This window comes from Girardinichthys multiradiatus, chromosome 5 (assembly GCF_021462225.1).
Source record: "Girardinichthys multiradiatus isolate DD_20200921_A chromosome 5, DD_fGirMul_XY1, whole genome shotgun sequence".
NCBI classification, from domain to species: domain Eukaryota; kingdom Metazoa; phylum Chordata; class Actinopteri; order Cyprinodontiformes; family Goodeidae; genus Girardinichthys; species Girardinichthys multiradiatus.
Window position 1 is genome coordinate 4695582 of NC_061798.1, and position 21602 is coordinate 4717183.

The 21602-nt window shown below is 37.6% G+C and overlaps 1 protein-coding gene across 3 annotated transcripts in view; it reads right to left on the reverse strand.

The window, feature by feature from the left end:
- The window catches only part of myom2a (myomesin 2a), a 41376-nt gene extending 24785 nt beyond the window's left edge, over window positions 1–16591 (reverse strand). The window contains exons 1-15 of one of the 3 annotated variants that reach the window (XM_047365748.1): window positions 16510–16591; window positions 15622–15754; window positions 13593–13685; window positions 13149–13284; window positions 10834–10988; window positions 10514–10606; window positions 7481–7569; window positions 7370–7408; window positions 6809–6973; window positions 6536–6697; window positions 6208–6349; window positions 4003–4202; window positions 3864–3917; window positions 1182–1309; window positions 678–861 (exon numbers count right to left, since the gene is read on the reverse strand). In XM_047365748.1, the coding sequence (XP_047221704.1) occupies window positions 678–861; window positions 1182–1309; window positions 3864–3917; window positions 4003–4202; window positions 6208–6349; window positions 6536–6697; window positions 6809–6973; window positions 7370–7408; window positions 7481–7569; window positions 10514–10606; window positions 10834–10988; window positions 13149–13284; window positions 13593–13685; window positions 15622–15728 (1747 nt within the window). In that variant the 5' untranslated portion in view covers window positions 15729–15754; window positions 16510–16591. Of the gene's footprint in view, window positions 1–677; window positions 862–1181; window positions 1310–3863; window positions 3918–3990; window positions 4203–6207; window positions 6350–6535; window positions 6698–6808; window positions 6974–7369; window positions 7409–7480; window positions 7570–10513; window positions 10607–10833; window positions 10989–13148; window positions 13285–13592; window positions 13686–15621; window positions 15755–16509 lie in introns of all 3 variants that reach the window. The other 2 variants (XM_047365746.1, XM_047365747.1) reach the window with 2 other exon arrangements.
- Window positions 16592–21602: the final 5011 nt, after the last annotated feature.

Sequence of the window (21602 nt, forward strand, 5' to 3'; positions counted from 1 at the left end):
AGGACTGCCTTTAGAATAGAATAGAATAGAATAGAATAGAATAGAATAGAATAGTCATCATATATTGTTGATCAGAATCAAAGGTGCAACTTTGGCCTTCTTTAAAACAGGAGTGCCCTTGGAAGTGATTTATGATTTCATTCGTACATACCAACCGGCAGCTCAGTACCTGCAACATACAGTCAGGCATTTAAAAAAGGGCTAAGTTTGAATATTTTACATATTGTGTGGCAAACATTTACATTTAAGTCATGAAACATACTAAAAAGAAACAGTAAAATAATTTGGCGTTGTTGCCTTTCTTTAAAACAGGGATTTAGTTTGAAGGTGGTGAGGCACAAATTGCTGAAATATTGCTGTTTCTATCTCTACAAGAACAAAAGAAAAGTTAATCTACAGGAAATTCAACACACAAAGAAAAATTTAATGTAATCATCAAGGCTGCTATGAAAGTCGAAAAACTCTACACAAAGTTCTGTGAAAAACAAGGTGTCTTGTGGCACTTTTAAAACATCCAAAACAGCAAATATTATTCATTTTGGAACGTGAAACTTGGCCAAGACTAAGAAATTGTATTCCTATTAAACCAAATTAATAATATCTGATAAGGGAATGTGTAAATTATTTCATTTCACTTTGGAATTAATTATCTGGATTTTCTAACTGGATCCTCTTACCATCCTCATTGACCTTTTGGATGGGCTCTGAAGGTGCTGAGGCCTGGCTGGAACCGTACATGTTGATAGAATAGACTCGAAACTGGTACTTTTGCCCGTCTTGCAAATCAAAAACTGGGTAACGGGGTGAGTGCAGTTTGACGGCTGTGTTGATCCGCTGCCATACTCCAGTGCCTGCTAAGCACTGTGGGAGGGTTGGGGAGGAGGGATGTGTAAAAGGTAGAGCTCTCTATGAAAACCTTTATCTCAAAAATCTGATGGACAAAGATTTAATGAAAGTTTTAAACAACTCAAAATTTATCAAGTAGGTTTTTAATGAAGTCTTAGGATAAATTTAAACAGGAGGGATCTATAAAATACTAATATTGTGGTATCTTTAGAGGTTTCAACACAGAAGCTTAACTAGTTTGGAAAAACAAAAGTTTAGGATGCTGTTCTTCGCAGCACAGATGCTGAATAGTGTTTACTGGCAAAATAAAAGGCAAAAGGTGAAGCAGCACGCACCTTCTCAATGATGTACCAGAGCGGAGCTCGTCCGCGAGGGCTGGGAGGCTTCCAGCTCAGCACCATATACGATTTGAAAATCTCAGACGCATGCACGTCCGTGGGCTCGCCAGGGACAGTTACATAGCCTAGATTGGGAGTGAACGCTTCTCAGGTATAAAGTACACACAGTAGAAGCCATTGCAGGTGTCCCACAGTATTCAGGCTTTATTAAGACTTTTTTTACTGTAAATTTCAGACTGACTTTAAGTTTTTATGCGAATTTGCCTCTCCTGACAGACAGGAAAAAAACATTTTGAATAATCAAATTTATTTCATTATTTTTCAGAAATGCCGTTTGATTTGACATTTGCTGTTTTTATTATTTAATAAGAAATACAAAAATAACTACTGTCTCGTGTGTGAAGGAGACTCAGTCTCAGTAAGGGTCTAAACCTGATTTACTGAGCAGAAGCAATGCAGGACTCCTACAACAACCCTGTCTGCATCTTATGCGTGATATTTTTACTTTGATTAGATTTTTTTAAAATTAGTGTTTGGCATTATTGGTTTAGGGTAGAGAATGAAGAGGAATTAGGCTTAGTAAAAAATAAACACTCTATTAAAGTGTGAATGGAATAGTTAAAAGAGAACAAAGTGGGAGGGTCCAAAAATACAGAGTTCAGTTAAAAAATTAATTAATAAGGAGTTCACCAAGTTTACCAAAATAACAGGAGTAGATTTTAGTTTGGTTCATATGTTTTAAAGAAAAATGTGGATGTAATACACGTGTAATTCAGGTGACAATGCTTTGGTCCATACTGTAAGTTCTTCCTAAAGGATACCTGAAGTGGCTGATGTGACTAAATCGTAGCAGTAGTGAGGGCAGGACTGAAGTACAGCAAAGAAGCACTGATCATTACAATGCAGCAGCAGGCCTTGAGCACCAGTGTAATAGAGGCCCAGATTTGCCATGTAAGACAGGATCCCAGGTGCAGCCTGTGCAAAGAGACCCCAGAAACAATCCAGCATCTCACAGTTGGGTGTACGATACTGGCAGACAAGAAATACATGGAGCACCATAACCAAGTAGACAGTACAGTATGCAGAAACATCTGTGCGGAGTACAAACTTACTTACTTACAAACTTTGGTCAAAGGTGGAATCACCGCCAAAGGTGGTAAAAATTAATAGAGCTAGGATCCTGTGAGACATCCAGATACAAACCAGAAGCATGATAATGGTTAACCAACTTGATTTCGTGATCATTGATAAACAGCAGAGGACAGCCATTGTGATCAATGTGGCCATCCCAAGTGATGGAAACATCAGGAAAAAAGAATGTGAAAAAGTGGAGAAATACCAAGGGCTCAGGGAAGAGCTATAGAGAGCCGAAGGCTATGGAAAGCGAAGGCAACAGTAATGCCAATGGTCACTGGAGGACTCTGGGTAGTGACCCCAACACTGGATAAGTGCCTCCAACAGAAACCCTGAGAAACATCAGAGATCTAAGTCGAGAAGAGCACAGTCCCAGGAACAGCAAATACACTCACTGGCCACTTTATTAGGTACACCTTGCTAGGACCGGGTTGGACCCCCGTTTGCCTTCAGAACTGCCTTAATTCTTCGTGGCATAGATTTAACAAGGTACTGGAAACATCCTGCTGGAAGTAACCTTCAGAAGATGGGTACACTGTGGTCATAAAGGGACGGACATGGTCAGCAACAATACTCAGGTAGGCTGTGGCGTTGACACGATGCTCAATTGGTACTAAGGGGCCCAAAGTGTGCCAAGAAAATATCCCCCACACCATTACACCACCACCAGCCTGAACCGTTGATACAAGGCAGGATGGATCCATGCTTTCATTTGTTGACGCCAAATTCTGACCCTACCATCTGAATGTCGCAGCAGAAATCGAGACTCATCAGATCAAGCAACGTTTTTCCAATCTTCTATTGTCCAATTTTGGTGAGCCTGTGCAAATTTTAGCCTCAGTTTCCTGTTCTTAGCTGACAGGAGTGGCACCCAGTGTGGTTTTCTGCTGCTGTAGCCCATCCGACTCAAGGTTCAAAGTGTTGTGCATTCAGAGATGCTCTTCTGCATGCCTTGGTTGTAACGACTGGTTATTTAAGTTACTGTTGCCTTTCTATCTGCTCCAACCTGTCTGGCTATTTTCCTCTGACCTCTGGCATCAACAAGGAATTCGCGCCCACAGAACTGCTGCTCACTGGATATTTTCTCTTTTTCGGACCATTCTCTGTAAACCCTAGAGATGGTAGTACGTGAAAATCCCAGTATATCAGCAGTTTCTGAAATACTCAGACCAGCCCGTAAAACCTGGAGAGAATGGGTGGAAACAAAAATATTCCTATAAACTTTGCTACTGTTGTCTGACAGCAATATCATCCCAAGTCAGTGGTTACTAATACTAGCCCCTGAGACATAGATCTGAAATGCCACTGCTGTTGCTGGTCATGGTGACTGCAAATTCTGTATCAATAAGATATAAAATAATACAGAGTGCAGGTCCTTAAGGTCCCATCAGTTCCATTAAAAATGTAAACAATTGTGTTTTATCGTGATTATTCTGAGGTGTGGAACAATGGGTATGGGTTAGTATTTCATGAAATACTGAAATATTCGAGATTCAAAAGAAAGCAAAACTCTGCACAAAGATAGGTCTTTGTACACTACTGTACCTTCCAGTTCATCATCCTTGATCACTATGTCATATTTCCCTTCAATTTTAATCACTGTTTTTGGAAAGGAGGATAAAACATCCATTAGGAAACCTTCACATCCTGCTTTCCAGTGTTCTGTATTTACCTTCATCGGTACCTTGCAGGCGCTCACTCTCTGCAGCATCGATGGCTGTGACTTTGTCAGACTTGCGTGAAGGTCTGCTGATGCCTGCGCTGTTCACAGCTCTCACTCGGAAGTAGTAGGAGTGGCCCACACTGAGACCATTCACTGGGTATTTGCAAACCTTTACTGGTGCCGTGTTACACTGAACCCAGGTGTCATTGCCAGCTTCACAGCTACACAACAGAACAAGAGACATTATGGAAACTTTGTTCCACCACCATAATATAAAGAATATTGTTATTGTTGGTTTTTCACTCAATGGCAAACTTAAAGAACCAATATTGCTGCCATATACAGTTGTGCTATGAAAGTTAACTAGAACTGCAAGCGCTTATAAAAGAGGTCCAAGGCCTTCTCAGTGAGTCCAGCCTTGTCCACTTTCTCCCATTGATAAAAAGAAATTACTTGAGAAAGTAGATTCTCTGTTTATAAGTTGCCTATTTCCAAACTCTAAATAACATGTATAAGACCTGTTAGCATCTGGCTTTTAGCAACTCTTAGTGTTAACCTGCTCTAATCTTTGTAAATGGCCTCGGATTTATACCTCCTAAAGAAATATGTACAATTTTATGTTGATGAGTACCTTCAATTAGGGAGACACATTTGACAAACTATTAAATATGTAAGTGCAGCATTGATACCAACATTTCTTATATTCACTCAAAATACAAAAATTGTCATAAAGTTCTGAAAACATTCTCGGATGAAAAATTGTCTCTGGTACATGCTAATTCTTTTGTCAAACATCTAGATAAAAGACTGTTTTACAGAAAACTCATGCACACAGCATCAATATGTATTATGGTACTGTCCACAAACAGAAGCATCAAATAGAACAATATTTGACTGCTTTCACAGGAAAGTGGGAATGAATACTAGAGGATTTTATTGCAGTAGTCCAAAGAGAGGGATATACAAGGAATACGTAAGAAAAAGCAGAATGATGGACTTTGAGAAAGACCATAAGGTGAAACATACCAAGTATTAAAATTTATTTTAGGCATGCATCCTGAAAATCTGAGCCTCTTGGCACAAACAGCTGATTTTTTGTAATTTTCCTTATCTTCAAAGCCGAAATTTATAGTTTTGTTCATAACCCACACCTGCTTCAGTCAGTAATTACCATACATATTGCCTATAGTATTACCATATGTCCTGAAAGTATGAGCAAAGTTTTTTGAGAGTTCATTCTGTACATTTTTGCAAAACAAATGATTTTACTATAATTTCACTACAATGTAAACATTGTAGTGCCCCTTAGTGTTGGATGTTTGTCAAATTGGGTATACTCTCAGTCATATTTCTGGATTGGGATGTGATTTTCAACTAAATATCAAATTAGCCTGCTAGTAATAAAGGTGCACAGTATTCTTATTTTCTTGGATCTTTATATCTTTAGATAAGATCTACAAATTTACTGGCCAATCAGGGTTAAACCATTGGGTGTTACTGTGGTAAAAGGTTTAACACTTGTTGTAATTTATCCAAAAGAATACGAGGTGGGAATGGACATATGTTAACTCTTCAGATGTAGAATAATCAAAAGACTCTATACACAAATGGTTTTTATGGTGCAATTAATACATTTGAAATTCAAAACTAAAATAAACTGACCCAAACCATTGCTCTACCTATTGGCGAACTGTTGGAAATTATTGAAACTGAGTAGGGTGGCATGTACAGTACTTCCAATAATAATCTAGAGATTTTTTCTGGTCTAGACTGCAGTGTAATTTAGTGCAGAAGACAAAGAACAGAGCAATCCCAACAGGGTTCCATGCACTGATGGATGCATGAAATTCCTGCTGCATTTCTGCCATGTCCCTTCACGGGGATCTAAAAAATAACATGTAATATTTTCATTGCAGATTTGTCATTTTGTTATTGTCTCAATTAATAAAATTCTTCATCAACCCCCAAGTTCAAAAGATCCAAACACAATTTAGAGTGAACCTTTACATTTCTAGAACCATTTTTATTTTGTCATCCTTAATAACTAAACAATCAAGATTTTATTTTAGAAAGGATGTAAAATCCAAAAATGTTCAATAACACTGGATTTTATCATTACTTCAGGTCAGTTAATACCTTGGAATGAGGAGTCACCTAACATTATTCATGTTAGAATGCTACAGTGTAGTTAAAGAGAGCCTTAAGTGTTTCAGGGAGCTGACTGACCGATCCACAAAGTATCCGGTGATTGGTGCCTCGTTGACGGTGTTGGGGGGTTTCCAGGCAACCAGGACGTAATCCGAGTTGACGTCATATGCCTTGACGCTCATTGGTGCACCGGGAGCACCTTCTATAGACGCAGGGGCATCTAGAAAGCAAAGAAAAAACGTCAGTAAAAGAAAAATCAGTAAGAGCATGTAAGGTTAGATAGAAGGCGCTGAGAGACACACATGTAAGCCTGTTAATATATAGTCAAAATTAGAGTATGGTCCTATAACTTTGACACAGCTCAGGTTAGTCAAATCTCAAGTGTTGATTCCTAATGATGTCTTACCTGACACAAACAGGTAGGCGCTGTGCTCAGCGGTGCCGTCTTTTGTGAAGATACGAATGGTGTACAGGCCCTCATCATCTTTGGCCAGTTGAGGCAGAGTCAGAGATGCTGCACCTCCACCCACTGACATCTCTACCAGCTTAGTTGGTTTCAACAGTTTATCTTTCAGAACACAAGATGGAGCAAGTAATGAATGATTGTCCTAACACATAATTTCTAAATGGATGGATGGATGGATGGATGGATGGATGGACTGGTTGGTGGAAGTCTAACCATCTCTGTACCACTGGGTCAGGGGTGGTACGTTGGGGAGGTCAGGGACAACCACCATAGTACAGACAAGTTTGATGGAGCTGCCCTCGACACCAAAACTCACTGGGAACCTCTCCAGCAGAGTGACCTCAAGCTTACTGGGATGGATCTCAGTCAGATGGGGCACTACGCATCAAGGAAAACAAGAAAGGGTGGACCATAAGAATTGTGATATCATGTTTTTAGTTTCTGTACTTACATCCAATGTAAATCTAAAGGAGAAATATCTGACATTCGATCGTGGTCTTATGAACAGCAACACTATGATTGTTTGAATATTGTCCACATGTACATCTCTGTATGCACCAAAACCAACCCACTCCACGTGTGGTTTCAGGAACACAGAAGATGATTTATCCTGGAGGTAAAAAGTTTGAGGTAACTTTGACAGCTTTATTTTAATCCAGTGGTTTCTGTACATCTTTTAGGTGGTAGAATTTCTGCAGTAGATAGCAATATTTATTACTACTGCTAATACAAATTTATCATCATAAGCTGGCATTTATAACAGTGTACTCTTACCTAGACCAAGCTGACAGGACTCTCCAACTCCTGCTGGTCCTGTCAAAAACATAAAGTTATGCCTTGTGCAATATGTTTTTATGCAATAGAAAGAGTCACAGAGACACTTACTCTTTACAGTGACCATGGCCTTGCTGGTAGTTGTGCCATGTTGATTGGTTGCCACAGCACAATACTCTGCAGTATCACTCACTACACACCTACAGATACAAAAACATAGTAATAAACTAAATTCATTAAGTCAAACATATGCATTTTTCTAAATATGATTTTTATATACTTATATGATAAATTTAAAAAGTGTATTGGACATTGAGACATTCCTGCTATTAGGTCAAACAAAATGTAATTGATACCTTTTTTGACCAGAAATCTGCTATGATCTCACATCATACGGGAAAATAATTATTGTATTATATTACTTTACAGTAGCTTCAAAGTGTAGAGCATGTAATGTAGCACATGTACATCTTTAAAGACATTTTTAGCCTATTTCTCTCTTGCAGAAAATGTCCTCATCCTGCCTTGTTGTAAACACGTTGGTGTATAAACAACTCTCTGCAAACTTGAATGAACAGAGGCAATGTGGCAAAGAAGGGTGTGCCAAAATATCTCCACAATAATTTGAGAAACTGATAAAGATGAGCAGGAGACAACTACTTCAAGTCATTGTGGCTGATGGTGGTTCTACAAGCTATTAAATCACAGGGTATACTTAATTATTCCAGTGACGATATACGCAGTCAGGGAAAACATGTCTGTGTGCAGGAGTTTTTAAACACCCTATCAGGTAATTGTTTTTATAACAATTTTTAACCTAAAACATCCACATCAGATGCTGGTTCCAGTTGTTGTATGATTGGTAGGGATCTATTTTGCCATTTCCTCTTTCATTTTTGGCCACTTTTAAAAATTTTGCTCGGAAATCTTGCAGGGTACATCTTACAGTTTACCCAACAACAACTCTTCCAAGGTTCTGTTGAGTCAAGGGTCTTCTCGCCACCCCGAGGGCGTAACTTAAGGACAAGACAATCTGCCATGACATCAAGTGCATTCCATCTATAGAAGGAAGAAATGTGACCTTCACCCAAGACAGAACTATTTTAAGATGATCCTCTTTCTCAGCTGTTGCAGCATAAAGTCAGTCCACTAACAGCTCTTACTTGTTTTGACATTATGAATCAGAATTCTTTTTCTTTTGAATAAAACTGCCACATAAAAGCAACAACGTTAGTTTAAAAAAACTGAAGGGACAAAGAGAGAAAGAGGTAAGAAGAGAGTAAGGAAAGGAGTAAAGCAAGGAGTGAGAGACAGAGCGATAGACAGCACATGCAGACGAAGGAATTCACGTCTCGAATGACACAAAGATCAGCACTTGAATATGAACAGCTGAGGGCTCTGAGAATCACAGAAAAGGACTGGGCTATGCTGTAACCAGTAACTGTCAATTTTCTGTCTCCTATCTAATTCAGCTCAGAAAAAAGAGTGGTAAAGAATCTAGAGTTTTTGGTGCAAAGTTTTTAATTATTAAGTTTTGAATCTGTTGAGTAATCCTTCGGTTTCCCTTCTGTTCCAGTAGTCATAAACCAAAGTAAGCCAAATGTTTGGTTGGGAACATTTGAAAAAGGTTAACACCAATCACAGCCCAACCAATAAAATAAAGTCCTGATTTTCAAACTCAGCCAACAGTCAGTAGGCCTAAAGAGTTTAATGTAGCTCCCAGATCGGGCGGTAAAACTAACAAATTACAATCAATATGATTTTGACATTGAAAACATTGTGTTCAAGCAAGAATACAACATGACTGCCTTTAAAATATTAAGTATAAATATAATTTATTATGTTTTCCACAGTATCATTAATGACAGTCAGAGTCCCAGCAGAGCTGAAGGCAACAAATATCAAACGTTCTGACAGAGAACATTTTTTTGAACATTTCCTGCATTATGTTCATGTTGATAAAAAGTCTTTTTCAAAGATGTCTGGTCTAGGTAGCAGTTTTATTACGGGATGTAACTTTCTAACAACAGGTAACAAAACCAAAATTTGAAAACAAATTTTGATTTAAAATTATTTTCATTTAAATAAGAAGTGTGTTTCTGTTAGGACATGTAGTATAGGATAGTAAAACAATGTAAAAAGGAATTTTATTTTGAAAAAAAAAGTTCTTATTTACATTTTATTAAAAAATCTTGAAAAGTATTTGTACTTCTCCCAATAATCACTGTAAGTCTTTACTGGCATCACAGCAATTAAACCCTTCTTCTAACTACTGAGGAGCTTTTTTTCATGTTTCCACTGGTATTTTGATGATTTATCTTTAGTGGTGAGCTCCGAATCTTTGAGGTTAGAAGGCCATCAACCTAATCTTTAACACCTCCACAGATTCTCTATCAGCTTCAGACAGGACTCTGACTGGACAACTCAAAGACTTTACTTCCAGCCAGAGGAAAAAATTAAAAGATAACCTTAAACCTAAATGAATTGTTTTGGACTTACCTATATTTGACTATATATCTTTAAATGCCTTTAAACTATTTAGAACTCCCAGTTCCAAAGACACAAGACTACATCATAAAAGACACATCATAAAAAAGCTCTGCTATGAGCTTGTTTGTTTTTAATCTGGAGTAATGTTTTAGCTTCTGGACTAAATGTAGAGTATCCTCAGATGACTCTATGTTATGCATTCACTGTATGGAAGATTTTCTAAGTGTTGTCTACAATGTTTGAGAAATTTTAGCTGTTTCTGAAATATTTTGATGATACCAAACTATTTTGCATTTGCATTTATTCATCAAATGCTAATTTTGGTACTGACTAATTAGGTTGTACTTTTGCGTATTTCAAAACCGAATAATGTATGCCTAAAGGCATGGTCATAAGAGGAAATAAACATAAATATGTAGCTTTTTAAATCGATTCTTTGGCAGCTCCGTTTTGATTATGTGCATTTTAACAACCTTTTTGTTGTCCTATTTTACAATAGATTTTTGTTGTTGCTATGTTTCCAATCGTCAGCAAACCTCAACAAACACTGTAACTTCCTGCATCTCCTCCATCAAAACCTTAGCAACACTTCAGTTGGAAAATGGAGACTTTCTGGTGATTTCATAAAAAGTTGTTGTGTTCAGAGTGTTTTACCTGCTAATGATCAGACTGTGGACTCCATACTTGCTCTCAATCTTGTACTTTCCTGGGGCACTCAGTGGGTCAACACGAGCTCCTCCTTTATACCTACAACCAATCAAATAGGACAGTCATGGTTATCTTCTCATTTTGCATTTGTCCTGGGTCCTAAGACCTTTTCAACTTCTGTTGTTGATTCATTACCAGTCACAAGGTTCATACAGTACACACGTAAACAAACATCAGTGTTCTTTATTTATGAGTAGGACTAAGAAAATGTTACTTTACAAAGTTAAAAACAATTATGAAAAACTGACATTTTAAAACATTCCTACCATTTAACAATAGGTCGTGGGTTACCCTCCACAGTGCAAAATAGCTTCACTGGAGTCTTCTCCCAGACAGTGTGGGGCCTCAGGGCCATCAGGAAGTCTGGCATTCTGGGAACTTCTTCCAATAAATCCCCTCTCTTTTTCATCATGTCCTTAACCTAGGGAACGTGAACATATACAGAATAATACATGATTCAAAGAATGAGAATACATGATTAATGTATGTACCTGACTGTTGTGAAGTGCCTTGAGACAACATGTGTTGTGAATTGGTGCAATACAAATAAAACTGAATTGAATTGAATTGAATTGAATGATTAAACACAGCTTACAGAGCTTTTCACCTTCTTCTTATGCTGGTCACATTTAGCTGTGGAATATATAGCACATACGGCTGGCCTAAGTATCTAATTGGATCGAGGTCTGGGCTGCTCAGAGTTCCCCAAATTCTTGAGCCACCATGTGATGATTGTGGCTCTGTGAAGGAGAGCATTGTCATCTTGGAAGATGGTGCTCAGATCCCACAGATATTTGTGATCACCACTGGCTCCAGAATCTCGTTCAGATATCTCACATCATTCAGCTTGCTCTCAATGAAGATGTTCTGTTTTGCCCATGAGTAAAATGCTGTCCATACCATCATACTCCCCCCCCCCTATGGAAATATGCCACAACTTTATTTCTCTGGAAAACCCTATGGCTCCTTTCTTGGAAGCCTACTTCACATATGTCTTACAGAACTTGGTGCTAAGTTTGAAATAGTAGTAGTGCTGACACCAAATCATTCTTCCACTCTTCATACTGGAACACCAGCTGTCTTTTGTATGGGCATTGTTCTTAAGGGACAGAAGTGGCATGTTGATGCTAGGAGCTCACAAACTCAACAAAGTAGTGAGACTGATGAACACCAGAGCTGTCATGTAGGAGCCAATCAGGTGCCAGTCATACTGGCACAGACCTGGCAGCACCTTAAGTTAAAACCAAGAGTAAGTACCATTTGCAGGGATGTTTGGCACATATATTGGAGCACGTACTGCATGTCGCTACATGCATGCTCAGAATGAGGGATTGCTGCAAAATCAATGCAAGTGACTGTCCACTAAATACTCATCCAGGAGGAGTGAATACTGCAAGTCACTGAATCAATGTAATCTGCTGGGTTTCTTTTTAACCAATTTGAATAATAAACTGACTGAATCGGACTGAACTGTTTGATATTTAGAATTAATTGGAATGTATGTACCCAACTTGGAATCTGATTGAATTGACTTTATAAAGTGCCTTGAGATGACGTGTGTTGGGAATTGGCGCTATATAAATAAACTTAGGTTCAGCAGTGTTGCTCATTCCATGGAAGCACAATCTGTCGTGCTTTAAATGTGCTGGAGTTTTGTTTTGGGTTTTTCTCTTATTCTGATTATGTTCCAAGTTGTTGTGTTTTGGATCTTGCTTCTGATCATTGTTTTCTAGGAGGTGCTTTAGTTCTAGCTTTAGGTTTAGTTTCATATTATTCTTGTATTCTGTTCATAGTGCATTCAAGTTTATAGTCTGTAAGGCTTTTCTTGGCTTAGATCATCTTTGTTTTTCTGTTTAGTTCCAGACATGTTTTCTCTACCCGTCAGTCAGTTAGCAATCTGCTTCATTCTGTCCACCTGCACTTTGTCAATCAGTGTCCACCTGTGTCATTCCCCATATAAACTCCTCAGTTCTTTTTGTTCATTGCTGGTTTATTTATCTCATCTGCTCTGCTGCCCACAACTTTTGTTGCCAAGCCAAGCCAGTTTCATGTCCAAGCCTTTTTGTCTCTGCTCCATGTTTTTGTCCAAACCCTGTCTGCCTGCAAGTTTTTGTTTTTATTAAACCTTTTTATTTTCACCAATCTTCTCCTGCCTGTCTGCATTTGGGTCCACTCCAAGAGCCGTTCATGACACAATCCTTACAAGTTGAACCTTTCAGTAAATGTGACTAATCAGGCGATCTAATTACATAACATACAACAAATGTTATTATTAAAGAAGAAAAATGACTGGAAAATAATCACCACAAAATCAGCATATGCAGAATATGTCTGTCCTAATGGCAACTATGACTCAAAGAGTGTCGTCTAGTGATCGGATGTTTGGAAATTTTGTCTTCAGTGTCCTTCAGAAAGACCCTGAACCCAAAGTTGACACCTCTACTAAGAATAAGCTTATAAATGAGTTCAAAGTTAGTGCAGATGTTGCACTGAGTACTGTCAAAAAAAACTAAGAGCAGTCAGTATAAAGAGAGAAGTGCCAACTCAGTGCTGTTTATTTATCATTTCCTTGACTACTTACCTCTTTTTGGATAGCAATACTCTCCACCTGAGCTTTAGTCGCCATCCTCATTCTGTGCAGCTCCTCCTGAATAACAGCCAGTCCTTTTCCCACATTTGTAGTGACTCTCTGATACTCCTCAGTTTCTGTGGTAGTCCTAAAAATAAATTTATATTTAATGACGAATTCCTTATCATTTGTCAAGTAACCTAACACTGGGACCTAATTAATTGTTGGCTGACAGACATAATAGCTGGCAGTAAATGAATTTACAACAGAAAACCTAGAATATGGGGAACTGTGAAAAACAACACTGGTATCAAACTCTTAGTTTTATGTTTGCCAATGAAAGTCAATGAAATCTAAAGAGTAGATCCCAGTAAACGGCCATCTGTCAATTATCAGTTCAGCATTTCCTTCAGCTTAAAATAGCCTCAGATATAACTAGGGTCAGTAGGAACTCACGTCAGCCGAGAAGCCGGTATGGTATAGGCTGGTTCTGCCATAGCTTCTGTGGCCTGAGTCTGCACCAGGTGGGCTGACTTGGAGCTTGATTTCCTGTAGAGAAGTGAAGAGAAAAGAAGTGTTTGAAGTTTTGGTTTTGCAAAGACTATCAGTTATTAAGAAGTCATTAAGAATATCCAAGTACTTAAATACTTAAGAGAAATGTTTCACATTGAAGACATCACATTATAACTAGCTCTATAGGAAAATTCTTAGATAAATCTTGCCTATCTTAGAACATACTTTGCAGAAATTGACATATTTGAAGGATGGATAAGGTGGAAAAGATGCGCCAACTGCCTAATTACATCCTGGTTATATGTGAACAGGGTCGTGATTAGTGCCACATAAGGTCCTTGTAAATGACTGATAAAAATTACACGATTGCTAATGTAAAAAAAACAATTTAGACATTTCAATTGTCTTCTCTGTATAAAAAACCTAAAAATAAATGCAATCAGTACTGATGTAGCTAAGTGTATGTTTTAACCACCTGCATCAGAAGGAGGTGAGGTTCAAATGCTAAAATGAGCCATCTGAAATGAGACAGATGCCTTCTGAAAAACATGGCAGCTTGTTACAGTTTGACTTTATTGGTTAAAACTGGACTATGGAACTAATAAAGGTTCTGCCCTCCTCTCATCATTGAATAAAAACTAGCACATTATCATTATTATGCTGCTTAGCAGAGCATACAAAGAGCCATGTTTGGTGCAAAGCTTTCTAATATTGTGGCAGACCAGTGCAAAAAAACACATAGAATTTATTATGCACCTGGAATAAGCAGCAGAGCATTAGTTGGAATCACACTTTTAAAAGCTATGGCTGGGTTGAGCTCAGGAGCTTCCAGATTATACAGTGAAATGGCTGGAGACATATCAGTAACCATAATATAATGGTAAATCCTGCTTTTAAATGATGCGGTACATCTTCATTGGTTTCAGCAGTTTTCATTTCATACTAAATTGAAGTAAGAAAATCTAATGAATACAGCTGGTTTGTACCAACAGATTATCTGTAACAAAAGTAAATAAAATAAATAGAATCAGTGTGAAGTAGTGATGCCCCGCGCAGGCTTTTCCTGACCAATACTGATTTCTGTTTTTGTTTTCAGAGCTGACCTGTTATTTTCCATTTTGACCGAATATAATATTTTTTCTTCGAACGAATAATAAAAACAAAAAACGTGTGCAGCAGGCTCTTTGGTAGCGGTGATAGCTTTGAATCCATTATAAAGTGAAAGAATCTCAAGAACATGCACCTAACTTTTATTGGATTTTTATTCAACACAAAAAAGTGCAAAACGTATATGCTTAAATTGATATGTTTAAAGACAAGAAAAATGGTTGGAGCTCTTAGTTTTTATGCATTTCATGGAAGAGAAAAAAACCCTGAGATTTTTCGGAATTTCACATATTGATTACTGATCAGAGCTGAACAAGGAAAAAATCGGCCAATTTCAATCTCTGGCAAGAGATTGGTGCATAAAACCACTTGCTTTACTCAGCAATCAGAAACAGAGGTCTTAAATCTTGCTTGCTATATATGTTAATAGTTTGCTTTCCGGTGTCAGAGTAATATCTATACAATGCCAGTATGCATTCTTTGCTGATTTGTTTTTACTTTACTTACTGAGCTCTGAGAAAATAAACAATGCCCAATTGACCTTTTACCAGGTTTGTACATGCTATAAAACAGAGTGAATATTAAAGCTGAAAAACGATCCATTTGTTTTTAGAAAATTAAAAACTCTGCCAGTATCCAGCCTCTTCAGTCAAATATTGATAGGACTGCAGCAGCTGTTTCAATGTATGACTTTGTAAAGAGATGATTTGCTCCAGGCAGATAGCAAGTAAAAAAATGGCTGCAGTTAAAGCAGGGCTCAAAAAGCTTAATATCAATCTGGTCCTCAGCAAATGGTGATATGGACGCTGCATCCGGCAAAGCAGCGGGAGCTTTACAAAGCAGCAGGTACATTACATCTTCATACCTTTCTGTCTGCTGCTTGACAACATATTTACTGTGATGATAAGCATAATCAGTTTTAACTTGGCTCACAGCCTTCTTCTTATACCAGGGTATGACATTGGAAGCCATGACAGGAAAACGTCAAGGAGACCAGGCTGAAAGCACCAAGGGAAGGGAGAGACCAAACATGGATTATCACGTTAGAAATGTCAGCACCATAACTGCCACAACCTATATACATCAACAGGCTTTACAATTCATGAAAATGTTCTAGATGTTTCTATATCGTGGTCACATCTCCACTCAATGATGTGTTTTTGCTAAAGTCTAAATAAAACATGAGAATAGTTGTTTTACAGAATAATGTGGTAAAACTCCAACAAGCTGTAGATATGCAGCAGTTTAACCTATTTCTAGAGCTTCCTACCTGAGCTGCTCCTTACAGCCTAACAGAGCTCAGCTATGAATAACTTCTGACAGTCTGCTGATTCAATTACAGGAGAAAAGTAGGAGAATATTTATTATTAGTAACAAACATGCCTTATAGCACTGATTAAACAACTCAACAAGTCAGATTACCAGTCAGTAATCCAAGATTCTTTCAAGGTAAACTGCAAACCTCTTTACAATTAACATCAACAATAAGATTCATATTTCAACATGGTAATATTTTTAAGAGTTATTGTCTGAGACAAATTAAAGATGACTTGGCAACCAATTAATACCATAATATGTAAGGACTTAAGTTAAGTCACACACCACTGCTTATTAAAGTCTTCCCTCACAAAGGATAATTTATTTTACCAGACCCAAAATTCATTCTGACACCATACAAGCTATAAAGCCCAAACGTTATCTCCCTAAAGAACTAGTCCTCTTTCCAAAACAAATATAAACAAAAGCAACTTACCCCAAAAAATGAAAACAGCGCAGAGAAGGTGGCAGACCAGCCTAATGCCGCCTAGGAAGCTCTTGCTGATAGCAACAAAAATATTACCCTCTCACCGGAGGAATGCTGTGCTCCTTCCACCCCATGTATGGATGCACTTAAAACTATATATAGCATTTAACCCCAAATTTCATTTTCATTCACAATCTGCTGTTTGGAGATGAAGGACATGCATCTGTACCTGCAAATAAAATGAATGATTTGGACGTTTTGTATTGTTTGGGGAGTTTATCCGGTTTTAAGACTTCAAGACTCAAATTAGTAAAAGATTGGAGGAAAAAGCTGAGTCATCCTCTAGAAAACCTAACCTTGAAGGGACCTGGAAAACACAAGCCATACCAAGCAACAATGCAATGCGCCTTTCATTTTAAAAACTTTTTGAAAGTGGGATAATGCCTGTTTTCATATCACATGCAATATTTTTAGAAAGACTGATAAGAAGTGTAACCTTTGTGTAAAAAAGAATAAATCTAAATCAAAGTCTGGATAAAGTTTTTATGTTCTTTTATGGCAGATCCCCACACTCTTGAGCCTAATGAGACCTTTTTAGGTTTCTTGAGAAAGTCTGTCCTCCTTGGCCCAACACTTGCAGGCTGCACTTGGGTTATTTTTAACTCCAAAGCTTGTGTTCCAGGGAGACCTCTCCTGTACAAGAGCATCTGCACCTATTTATTTCACACAAGCCAATTTATACATGAAAAATATCACAAGTGAACTTAAATGCAGAGTCAATAAAAGAAAGTAACACATTGAAAGAAAAAGACGAAACAATGATGACTTGGATGTGTTATGTTGTGTCATGTTGTTAAACTGGAAGCGTGATTTCTGTTGCAGATAGTTGCCTGCAACATGAGCTGAGTTACAGAAATGACAGAATTATCTGATTTTACCATAACTCAAAGTTTCAAACACAAAGACAGCACATGAGAGTAAACCCTTAAAATCTGGCATATATAGAGAGTGTCGCTTTCATTTAGTAGAAAATAATATTATGTTACAAAACTAGTTTCAAAATAAATTACTTGTCAAATTTCAAAAACTAAGACAGACTTTTGATCACTTAGAATGGAAAAAACAGACGTGATGTCACCACAAAATTGATTCTCTTTGCAGATGCTGTGGCATGTTGTACATACACTCAGCGGCCACTATATTAGGTACACCTGTCCAACTGCTCATTAACGCAAATTTCTAATCAGCCAATCACATAGCAGCAACTCAATGCATTTAGGCATGTAGACATGGTTAAGATGATCTACTGCAGTTCAAACCGAGCATCAGAATGGGGAAGAAAGGTGATTTAAGTGACTTTGAACGTAGCATGGTTGTTGGTGCCAGACGGGCTGGTCTGAGTATTTCAGAAACTGCTGATCACCTGGGATTTTCACCACTACCATCTCTAGGGTTTACAGAGAATGGTCCAAAAAAGAGAAAATATCCAGTGAGTGGCTGTTCTGTGGGCGCAAATTCCTTGTTGATGCCAGAGGTCAGAGGAGAATGGCCAGACTGGTTGGAGCTGATAGAAAGGCAACAGTAACTCAATTAACCAGTCGTTACAACCAAGGCATGCAGAAGAGCATCTCTGAACGCACAACACGAACCTTGAGGCGGATGGGCTACAGCAGCAGAAGACCACACTGGGTGCCACTCCTATCAGCTAAGAACAGGAAACTGAGGCTACAATTCACACAGGCTCACCAAAATTGGACAATAGAAGATTGGAAAAACGTTGCCTGGTCTGATGAGTCTCGATCTCTGCTGCGACATTCAGATAGTAGGGTCAGAATTTGGCGTCAACAAATGAAAGCATGGATCCATCCTGCCTTGTATCAACGGTTCAGGCTGGTGGTGGTGGTGTAATGGTGTGGGGGATATTTTCTTGGCACACTTTGGGCCCCTTAGTACCAATTGAGCATCGTGTCAACGCCACAGCCTACCTGAGTATTGTTGCTGACCATGTCCATCCCTTTATGACCACAGTGTACCCATCTTCTGATGGTTACTTCCAGCAGGATAACGCGCCATGTCATAAAGCACAAATCATCTCTGACTGGTTTCTTGAACATGACAATGAGTTCACTGGACTCAAATGGCCTCCAGTCACCAGATATCAATCCAATAGAGCAACTTTGGGATGTGGTGGAACGGGAGATTCACATCATGGATGCAGCCGACAAATCTGCAGCATCTGTGTGATGCTATCATGTCAATATGGACAAAACTCTCTGAGGAACATTTCCAGTACCTTGTTAAATCTATGCCACGAAAGATTAAAGCAGTTCTGAAGGCAAAAGGGGGTCCAACCCGGTACTAGCAAGCTGTACCTAATAAAGTGGTATAGAGTGTATACTCCACCAGACTGGGGAACATAATAAGTGACCTACATTATATAAATGACAAGACTTGATGTTTGACAAAAGACCCTTAATTGTTTCACATTTAGATTAACTTAAAAAACCTTTTCAGATCCATCATTATATGTAGCAAGTAAAAAAAAAACTTATCTAATGATGGTTTTGTTGTTTAAATATTCCATACTGCAAAAAGAATGGTCCAAATGCATAATTTATATCCATAAATAATAAGACTTCCATCCATGTGCTGAATTTCTATTATCTCTGCTTCCCAAATGTAGACGTTATTACATTTTATGCAGACTTACACAAACACATGGTCATACCTTTTAAAGCTCTCAGACTAAATAAAACAAGAAACAGTAATATTAGAGATGACTGTGGAAGGCCATACAATAATAACTAATTAATTGTATTTGTTCTCAGACATCTCACAGGAAAGACATTATACCACATTATGGGTAATAACAGTTAAAGGCAAAACCTGAAACCTGTTGTTAACTAACCTTCAATGAACTGAGACCTTCCACTTTTTATGAAGGAACTGACTATTGTCAAGTTGGGCTTGTAGTATTATCCAACTGCAGGCAACATGGAGGCAGAGAGGTGAAGTAAAGCAATATTTGATCATCACAAAATAGACAGAAGCATACAGCACTGTACAGGAGGAGCAGGGCTTGGAGCAGGGGATGGGGAAACTGAAAAGAATTAGAAGTGGCAAGCATAGAAAAGGAGTCTGTCTGTCAAATTACACAAATAATACATATATAAATCTCTATATAAATAATAATAAAATAAAATTGTCATAGCATCCTTTTAGAGGTTCATTCTTCAGTCTGTTTGGTGTTACTCTGTGAATGCTACCATCTAGTGTCTATTTAAAGTGAATGTATTTGTGGAACTAATATTTCAACATTTTATTTGATTTATTTTTTGGTTGGGGTTTTTTTTTTTTTTTTGATTACAAAAACAAAATTCTGTGAAAGTTCATTACAGGGGTAAATTTCAGCAGCAAATTCAACATAATTAAAAAAGGGTAAAAATAAAATAAGGTACAAATATTTTTGTTTATAACTAAATGTGGTTTTTAAACTGCAGATATTTCACCTTATTTTCCATGCTTTTTATGTAGAGAGTGATTGAGTTTAAACATATTTTAGTTTTTTAAGCCACGTTCACACCTTCCATAATGCTGCAATAAAGCCACACATCCATACATCACACTCATTGTTTCATTATCCCTAATTTCTGCAGGACAGCAGGACATCTTTTTCTACATGCAAGTTAGATGTAGAAGGTATCTGGAGTGGGTCAGTATTCATGTGTGTGTATGTGTGTGTGTGTCTGGCTTCAGATGGCTAACATAATGCCAGTCTCATTCCTGTTTCTGGCCCCAACTCCAGTTTATATAGAGTATAAAAGCAATTATTGGAGCATGATAATGTGATGAGCAGAAAGTTTGAAGTGTCTGGTTTTTCGAGCCTTAGGTATCAGTTTGAAAAAAAACCCTAAAAGCAAAAAACCTTAGTGTATCGCTTTTGATTTCTTTAAAATAGATGAACTCAATTACAATGTATTGTTAGGGTGAATACATCTTATTTTGGGATATTTTTGTCTCTAGTTTTTTTTAACCCATGTTAGTTTTAGTGTGTAATTTCAGATTATTTAAAATCCACCAGTTTGATCATTGTTTTCCATTTGCATCAAATACTTATGATAACTTGAGAGTTATCATTTTGAATTAAATTCCCTACAAAATCAATACCTTTAAAAAAAAGTCCTCTTGTTGCTACATAAAAAGTTTAGGCCTATTGCATAAATTAGCATAAAAAACAATAATAATACGTTTTTTTGAGATCTGCAGGGTCAGGACAGAGATATCTAGAATCAAACTAAATTCTTTGCCAAACAGGAGCCAGATGCACAATGTTACATAGTAAAAACACTGTTTACTAAAACTATATTTACATCCCTAAACAAAACTATATTTACATCCCTAAACAAAACTATATTTACATCCCTAAACAAACTACAAAAAACAGCTTCAGGAGCTGATTCCTTTTTTTTTTTGGTGATTTATTTTTTTTGCTGCTTTGCAGGGAGGCTAGAAAAATGGGAAATACATTTCTTTTTACATAGTTGTTTGCTGTTGTGCATCTTTTATGTTTGTCAAAGTATGATAACACCTAAATTCATCTGCAATAATTTGCAAACACTGCACAAATAAATGTAGTAAAAACGGAAAAAGCAAAGAAAGCAGATTTGAGACGTAACTAAGAGTAATTTAAGACCTCAATGTCAGTCATTCAGTCAGTAAGTCATCTTCTATACCGCTTCTTCCACAGAGGGTCGCGGACGACCTCAATCCTTTCTAAGAATTACAACAGAATAGAATAAGAATAGAAATATTCTTTATTATCCCGCAGCAGAAACATTTCTACAGCTGATATTATTTTGATTCATGCCCCTGCAGAAACCTTGATTTTTATAAATCCTGGTGTAAAATGTGTTTACTCATGCACAAGGGTGTGATTTCTAAAACACCCATTCATTTATATGAATACAGCAATGTTTGTGTCATAAATTAAGAGTCATAAATTAAGGGTGTATTCACACCAGGAAAGTTCTTTGGTCCGCCTGTTTGGTCCGGACCAACAGCGAACTTTATTTTTTTCATTTGGTGCGGTTTGTTTTCACATT